General features: G+C 36.6%; 1 protein-coding gene across 1 annotated transcript; it reads right to left on the bottom strand.

Annotated features, from left to right (window-relative positions):
- Positions 1-6,862: 6,862 nt before the first annotated feature.
- On the bottom strand, positions 6,863-7,319 carry LOC145105094 (uncharacterized). Its single transcript, XM_079042232.1, has 2 exons — positions 6,971-7,319; positions 6,863-6,879 (listed from the first exon to the last, which is right to left on the bottom strand). The coding sequence occupies exons 1-2, from the start codon at positions 7,317-7,319 to the stop codon at positions 6,863-6,865; spliced, it is 366 nt and encodes a 121-aa protein (XP_078898358.1).
- Between the last annotated feature and the right edge of the window lie 1,916 nt (positions 7,320-9,235).

The following is a 9,235-nucleotide window of genomic DNA, read 5'->3' as shown; positions in this document are numbered from 1 at the left end:
AACCCATGGATCCTTGGAAAGGAAGAGTCATGAGTATTAGGGTTTACATGGAATGTAACCCTAATCCTCCACACTATATAAAGGAGTCCTTGGAACTTGATTTGGCACTAGTTGTGTGTGAGAAAAGAGGTAGCCGAATTCTAGAGTGTGCACATACATTCTTATAGTTTTCCAAAGTTTGTGGTGATTTGTAACTTCCATTTGAGGCATCCACATTATTGGTGCTAGGCTCTCAAACTCCAAGAAATCAACCACTACTAAAAGGTATGTAATTCTTCTAGCATTTTATGATTCAAGTTCCCCATGCCAAGCTAGTTAGGATGTAAACCTTGGAAATTTATTATTTGCATGTATCTTAGAGAAAACATAGATCCAAGGTTTCTAGGGTTGCATGTACACCTTAGGAGTGTTAGAATGCTCAAAACCCTTCACTTTTGTCAGCTCGTCTGGGACAAGTCGCAGATCAAACTCCATTTTGTCCGGGAAGTTATTGGTGTATTCATCGATGGACATGCTTCCTTTCTTCAAAGTTAGGAATTGGTTCTCTAGCTCGAGCAAGTTTTGGGCTGAGGAGTACTTGCGCTTAAATTGCACCAAAAACTCTGCCCAAGTCAGTTGCAGGGGCTTATTGGGCTTAGAGTCTTCCCTAGGGTGTTCCACCAGCGAACAACACCTCCTTTGAACTGACGTGCTGCAAATGTGGTTTGTAGCTTGCCTTTGCAACCACATGTCATGAAGGCTAATTCCATCTCCGAGATCCAATCCATGACTCCGATCGGATCTTCCTTCCCAGTGAAAGTCGATGGCTTGCAAGTTAGAAAATTTTTGTACTTGCATCCATTCCTCTCGACTCCGTCATCTTGATTGTTCCTCCTAATCACCGGTGGATCAGCTTGACCAACGGTCCTGCTGTCGTTCCCTTCCTCAGATTGCCCGTCATTCAGCTCGGGCTGTTCAATAGGTACCGTAAGTTCCTCTAGATTTTGTTGAAGTAAACGCCTTGTTTCCTCCATTTGACGATCCAACATCATCTAGATCAACGCTTGCACTCCGGCCATCGTGATTGGCTCAAGAGAAGCTACTACAACAGGTATTTGCTCAATCATTGGTGGTTGATTCTTGTTTCCATTTGCGTTCCCGACTCCACTTCGGGTTCTTGCCATTTTGATCTATACACCAAATCAGATGTTTGGTGTGTAATGATGAGAATTAAGATATGAGAGATTTTCTTTACGATCGACGTGTAAACCTTCCATCAGTCTGAAAAGTTACATGCCATTTCTAATACTGTATTTAAACGTTTAGGAATTTGAACACATAAAGTTTCCAGATCCGGTCGGCAACAGACCAAAGATCTGATCATACATTTAGCATCATAAATCATTTAGCACATAAAAGCATGTTAGGCATTTTCCCTAAATTAGCTAGTGCTTGTGTCTATTCAGGTGTATTACCTAAATTTTGTTAGACACACTCCTCACGATCATCGTCTAGCATTCTAAGTTTAAGTTTAGAAATAAATCCATATTCCTAGTTCGCTTAAACTAATGTTATGATGCCAACTGTGACATCCCCATTTTCACGGCCAGAAAAGACCGATTTTTTTTATGCTTTGTTTAAAAATCAGAGTAATATTTTAAATAAAAGTGTTGCTGAATTTGTTCCCAAAAAAACGTGATAAATACGTTATCAAAGCATTTCCTAAGAAATGTATTTTATTCATTTTAAAACATTTGGGATGTCATCGTCAATACAGAAACATAAGCATAAACAAAACTTACATTTATTTACACTAGTGATCTACATCTCTTTAATCTCTCAGTGTAATGTAACTTCATTTCGACACCTGTGATACAAATAAGCTTGAGTGGGTCAGGTTGGGAAACTTGGTGAGTACATAGGGATTTCATTCCCATAATGTTATATCATATATATAATTTAGAACTCACAAAATATACAATTTCCCCATATTTATAATCAACTCTTACCCCACCCCGTCAATCCTCACAACGAGACTATCCATACTCTCGAACCTTAAATTTTACCTCTTACTCCCATATCTAATCCATGTTCTCGGATCAATAATTGTGCCCATTCCATACTCTCAGATTAGGGATAAGTTTCTACGTCTAAATCCATACTCCCGGATTAATGACGAATAACTATGTCATGTCCATACTCCCGGACTAAGGACAACTGACTATGTCTTAATCCATACTCCCGGATTAATGATATTTGACTATGTCCAATCCATACTCTCGGACTAGGGACAATGACTATGTCTAATCCATGCTCCCGGATCAATGAAATATATTAAAGTTCTATTCTCTGAGTATAAATCACTCGTACTCGTAAGAAGATACTACCCAATATTCCTCATAATTAATTTAGGTTTACTCTTTATCCTAAATGATCATATATAATCAGGTATGTTCTTTAACACGTATTTCAGGGAACATCAAACAACTCGCACATAAACATATATTTAATACTTCAATCAATACTTGTATTAAAATCATGTTCATGAAAGGGATTATGCACTCACTTGTTAAAGTGATGATTCCAAACTCGGACAGCGCTTCGCTTCTAACGATTCTATTTCCCTTCGAAAAAACCTAGCATTATTATTGCTAAGTTTTAGTCTAATCTTTATTGCGACTAATTATTAGTCTAGATTCATCATTAAATCAAAGTCTACTTCATGATCTATCAATTAAGGAACAACCAGGTAGGATCATATCGGAGGTAGGTTCCATTTGGTATACAAAGTATACTGTTTGGAAATCCCACTTTAAACACCTCACTAAATCACAACCTAGACATCATTCCCGTAAGTAGATCAATCAGTATAACGACTTTAAATCACTGATAAATCTTATTTATAGGTTCATAATAACGATATTATATTTAATATAAGCTATATTTAAAGTATGGTAGGCGTATCTCACTTACATGGGTTTTGCTAAAAATCGGGATCCGCTGGAGCAGAGCTTCTGAGCCGAAAAGCTCTTTTTCTCAGAGCCATCGGGCGCTCCGGAGCTTTCTTTTAGCGTTAGGGGAGTTTCCTAGGGCTTTAGGGGGGGTTGTGGGAGGTTTAAAGAGAAGTTAGAGAGAGAAAGAGAAAGGTGGAGGTGTGAACAAATGAGGGTGGAAGGGGCTCTATTTATAGGGTGAAATATGGCTCAACTTGGTGCCACATGTCACCATCTGGTGGCAAGACTTGGGGAGAAAGCAATGGCCAAGATTCAACCACATCACCCCCTTCGCAACAACACCCTGCTGACTTCTAAACCCCGTAACTTTCGCATACGAGCTCCGTTTTCTACGTTCTTTATATTCACGCGTAGGTTAGGACATATTCTACAACTTTCGTTTAGACTCCGTCGGCTAACTCTCGACTGATTTTAAATTTAACAGTATGAGAAGATTATACTGTGAAATGACTGCGTAAAATTCATAACTTCTACATACGGACTCCGTTTTCATCTGTCTTTTTATCGTTGAGCTCCAATTAATGAGATCTTCAATTATCATTTATGTCGCATTGGCCAAAAACCGCTCGATCAGGGACCAAATATGGAGTTTTTGGGAAAAAATTTGATACCACAACGTAGCGCAAGGATGCCATGACGTGGAATAGAAGAAATAGATCTCATGTTTTAATGGACGCCACAGCATGTCAATGAGTGGCCATGACATGGTAGCTGTTCTGGCCCAAGCCCTTAAATTTAGGGTTTCCTCCCATATTTAAACAACATTTCAAGAGGATTAGGGCATCCTCTTCAGCCTCCAACCCTCTACCTCAAAGCCCTAGCCTTCCTTAAATATTTTTGGTACATTTTAGCATTCTTGGTGCCTTAAAGAAGGAGAAGAAGGTGTTTTGGTTCATTAATTCAGCAAGCAATATCATCCTCATCATTTTGTGCACATTCTAGACCCTTGTGAGTTTTCAAGTTTCAAGCTTTTTGATTTGTGCTTATAGATCTAGGACTCTTGTCCCTTTTCTTCATGGTTGTGATAGTTTTAAGGAATAGATTCCATAAATTTGGCAACATTATGTATCCTTGAGGTCCATTTGAGTTTATATGTTTCAGATCTTGTGTTCCTTGGTGTTTTTTTTACCTCATGTGCAAGTTTGAGCCCTTTATCTTCCTTGGATTTGACCTATTTTGGGGTGAGACATGCATTGGACATCCATGTCCATCAAGCACATATTTTTATGGTGTATCTTGGGTATGAAGGTCTTCTGGAAATTTTGGTGGGGTGTCTTGGTCGATTAAGAGCTTAATGGGTTAACTCATGCCTCATGATGTTATTAAAGACTTAGGGTTAGGAGTTTTGGAGTATTGGGATGACTCAAGGGATAAACTTGGAAACTTTATCCACTAAGACCTTGGAATGGACCAGATATGAGCTTTGAAGCTCTTGAAATTAGAAGAAAATGGATTAAGCTTGTTTGAGTTGTTCAGACTAGTCCCCACGATGTGGCCTTAGTCTGTTACAGTGTGGCGAATGGGGAACCTTTAACTGTTTTGGCATTTAGTGCCCAAGACATGGCCAAGGAGAGCCACGACGTGGAGGGCTGTTGATTGACATTTGACCTGGCTTTGACCGTTGACTTTTTGACCAGTTTGACTTTTGGTCAAACCTGGGTAAAATTAGGTATTTGTCTAAGGTTTGGTTTCAGTTTGGTTTTAGGAAGCTTAGATTGGTTGTTCTGTTGTTGAGGTAGATGTTGAGCTTCTGTTAGATAGTTCAGGTGTGTCTCCTCACTGTACTTATGGGTCGAAGGCACCATGTTGGCCCACTGGATTATGTTGTAGGATAGTAGTGGTCTCTGTGACACTTACTGTTATGCATGTATATGCTTGTTATCTTTGTGACTCTTGCTGATATGATTATATGCTTAGCTGTAGGGGTGAAATAGACCCAATGCCAGTTGAAAGATATAAAAAGGGGTGAAATAGACCCAGTACCGATTGAAAGAAACCGAAAGGGGTGAAATAGACCCAGTACTGGTTGAAAGATACCGAAGGGGGTGAAATAGACCCAGTACCGGTTGAAAGATATTGAATGGGGTGAAATAGACCCAATACCGATTGAAAGATACCAAAGGGGGTGAAATAGACCCAGTACCAATTGAAAGATACTGAAGGGGGTGAAATAGACCCAGTACCGATTGAAAGATAATGAATGGGTGAAATATACCCCGTACCGATTGAAAGATATCGAATGGGGGTGAAATAGACCCAGTTTAGCTTTCAGATTTTATGTTTGGTGTGTGGTATTTTGGGGAACTCACTAAGCTTTGTGCTTACTCTTTTATGTTTAAATGTTTTCAGATACTTTCAGTTTCAAAAGTAAGGGTCCGGCTTGATCGCACTGCATCCCCTAAATATTTATTCTGCATGAAATGTCTATGATTTACTCTGATCTTTTGGGAATACTTTTACTCTGATTGTCTCTTGTAACAAATGAATGAATGGTTTTGGTTTAATTAAATGAAATTTTTACTCGATATTTTTGGGATGTTACACTTAATATGATTTGAAATGTTCATTTATAGTTAAATGGGAGCTGAGATGCAAAATGATGAGAACAGAGCTGAAAAAGACAATGTAATAGCCAAAAATGATGTTGTTGGACAGATTGACCCCTCTTCAGTATTTTAGCCATATCTAATGACTTATAACTCCGATTAAGGAGATTCAAAAATGTTCTTAAAAGTAGACAAATTTTGGACGACTTTCGTGTTTGTTCCAAATAAGTATTTCCAGTTCCCACATCGTGGAAAGGGCATTACCACGACGTGGTGGATCAAAAATCTCAAAAAGTCCCCGTGTGACTCTATGTTTCCATGTGCGACAAGGAAATCAACCATCACGATGTGGTGAGGCCTTTAGCATGTTGTGGCGGTGTAAAATCTATAAAAATATGAGTTTTCAACCCTAATCGGCGTGCAGCCTTTGGCAGCCTATAGATGTGATTTTTACTTCATTTTTGATGTCCTAAAACCCTTTGGGGCCGATTTTGATGCCAAAGAATTCATTGGAGCAAGAATGTGAAGATTCAGTTAACTGCATTGAGATTTCACTTCGGGTTTGCTTGATGATCGTGTCTTACAATCTTTTGGTGATGTTTTTCTGCTTTAGTTTATTGATTATGGTGTAAAAACCTTTACTTTCACTAGATGTAAATGAACCCTCATTGATATGATTTGATTTTGTTAGTTGGGTTATTTAGTTTGGTTTTTACATATGTTTGATAGATCGATTACCTGTCCTGTTAAAGTTTTGATTTTTATCACTTATCTGCAAGTTATGTGTAGTTAGATGATGTCTAACAAATTTTTCCCTCCTCGATGTTGCCCGTGAAATAAGACTTATTCATCTTCCCAAGTAAACAAGATTCACAATCTCCATTACACTCTAAGTTAAATGGTTCCAAGATTCCATCTAATTGAAGCTTGGTGATTTTCTTCTTGTTTATATGGCCAAGACGAGAATGCCATAGACATGATTTATCCAAAGTAAATGAGCCAACATTTAATATTAAGTTATCATTTCTACTTACACCAATCATAGATTCATGTATGTCATTGCAAGGATTTGCTTTAAAATAAAGAGTATTATTTTTGTAAACCAAAATACTAGCATTATTATTATCAAATCCAAAAGTAAAACCGTCACGCCACAATGCATAAAATGAAATGATGTTTCTTGCCATGTAAGGTGAATATCAACAATATTTTAAAACAACTGAATAACTAGAAGGTAAATAAAGTTCGTAATCTCCAATCTTAGTAACATCTACTCTGCTCTTATTCCTCATGATCAAAACAAGCTCACCATGCCTTAGCTTCCTACATCTTCTTAGTCCCTGCACATCAGAACAAATGTGGGTTCCGCATCCCGTGTCAAGTATCTAATTGTTAGAGTAGAGGCCAAATGTAATTCAATTTTAAACATACCTGAAGTGACAGTACACTTGGCCTTTTTCTTCTTAAGATCCTCCATATATTCAGGGCAACTATGTTTCCAATGGCCCTTCTCTTGGCAGTAGTAGCAATTGGCTTCCTTAGGTTCATTCACTGGTGGTATGTCATAAACATCTTTCTCAGGGTTGGAATTGGGAGCCCCCACTTTCCCTTTCCCTTTTCCCTTGACATTGGGATGAGAGGATATTTTTCTCTTGACACCACCTTCCATAATATCCAGCAAAGGATTGGTTGAACTTGTGTTCATAAGTGGAACAATGCTTTCTTCAGTTGTCTTGAGCATCCCGTGTAGCTCCATGATACTCTTTTCCAAACCATTCATATAGTAATTCATACTGAACTGCTTATATGCACTAGTCAAGAGTTAAGAATGACATCAATAGCCAACTCTTGAGTGAATGGGAAGCCAAGATGTTCAATTTTGTCAAAGTACCCTTTCAGCTTTAGAACATGGTTACTCACAGAACCACCCTCATGCTACTTGCAACCTAGAATCGATTGTATCGCCTTGAATCTCTCAATTCGAGCTTGCTCTTGAAACATGTCTTTGAGCTGCTCGTCCATGTCGTACACCACAAGGTTCTCACAACTCTTTTGGAGTTCAGAAGACATGGTCGCCAACATTAGACATGAGACCTCGATAGAGTGATAACGATGCTTTTTATGTTTGAATGTTTCTTCTTTAGTAACATCATCAGGAAGTTCCTCTTCAAGGTACTCCTCCAACACATACACCTTCTTTTCGTACCTCAAAGTGATCCTTAGGTTACGAATACAATCAAGGTAGTTAGGACCAGTGAACTTATCTCGTGAGAGGAGTGAGAATAGTGAGAAGTTTGATGAAGTGGTTGGTGCAGGAAGAGCAGGAGGAGTGGCACCAAAAGCCATCTATTTAATAAAAGAGAACACAATTAGTTTGATCAAGATATCCTTTTAATATAATTACCCAATACAAATTTTTTTTTAAAAAAAGCTAGGATCCATATTTGGCTTCACAATGTAAAGTGGATTAGGCAAAAATTACAAAATGAAGTTATTTAGGTAGACAAGCTATTATCGATCTCAATCTCTATGAAATTACTAGAAAACGAGATTTATTAACTTAATTCAATAGCATCTTAATCTCTTCTAATGCTCATTTGACATCCATTTACACACATGCAAGGCCATCAATCATGCTTTGGCATGATTGGTTAATGGACAACCACAAACATATAAGTACATCCCATAAATAAATATATCAAAATCATTATCTATTTATAGATTTAGTAAATAATCATAAAATGCGGAACTTCGTTAGTTTCGAACTAAGTTTCATTGGTTTCGACTGTTTTTTCGTTACAAGTTTCGACCTCAATGTCAACTTTAGCTCCTCAAAAACATCATGAATCATAAATTCATAAAGACCTACATGTAAAACATCTACTGGGAGAATAAAACAAAAACTGATATGGACCGGATTGAATAAAAGTTGGTTTAGTGTAAATCATACAACACTTATCTAAGGGAACAGTTTAGGACTTTTTCTTGAAATGACAAAGGTAATATGTTTTTAAAACATTTGTAATTTCATTTATGTTCCATAAATGACTTGAATGATTGACCTAAAAAAACATTTGATACTGTTGGGTTAAAAGTCCATTGAAAGATTATAAAAATGTAAAAAGATGAGAATTTTTTTGGTTTAAAAAGAGTTGGTTAATCAATTATTTATTGTAATTCGTGAGAACTAAAAAACAAATTTATATATTCCAAATGGCTTATAGCCTTTATAGCAGTTTTTTTTTTTACCACCATATTATGATTAGGTAATTTCTGAATATTAGGTGAATTTTCGCGGATTGCACATGGTATTTTAAAAATATTAAAAAATATAAGTTGTTTAAAACCGTTATGTTGTTGACATTAATTTTGACATAAAACTTGTTTACACTAAGTTTATATATATAATCTCAACTATTTTGAAAAAATATTACTCAATGACCTATACATGTTGTTTACTCATAAATAAAGTTAAATACATTTCTCAATTTAATGTTATTTGTAATAATTGTTATGATCGATTAATTTGAAATTAATTATGTGACCCTTTAATTTCAATCATGGTGTTTATTAAATATAATTATTTTAAAGGCAATGTTGTATAATTTATAAGTTGATGTTATTATTGTTTATAATTCTTGTTCATTAATTTTAAAATCATTTAGTATTATTAACTTGTCGTTCTATATTTAAATC

Source organism: Lactuca virosa, chromosome 4 (assembly GCF_052849685.1).
Source record: "Lactuca virosa cultivar CGN04683 chromosome 4, Lactuca_virosa_CGN04683_v6, whole genome shotgun sequence".
In the NCBI taxonomy this organism is placed as follows: domain Eukaryota; kingdom Viridiplantae; phylum Streptophyta; class Magnoliopsida; order Asterales; family Asteraceae; genus Lactuca; species Lactuca virosa.
The sequence above is the reverse complement of the archived record's forward strand: the minus strand, read 5'-3'. Positions and strand labels throughout refer to the sequence as shown.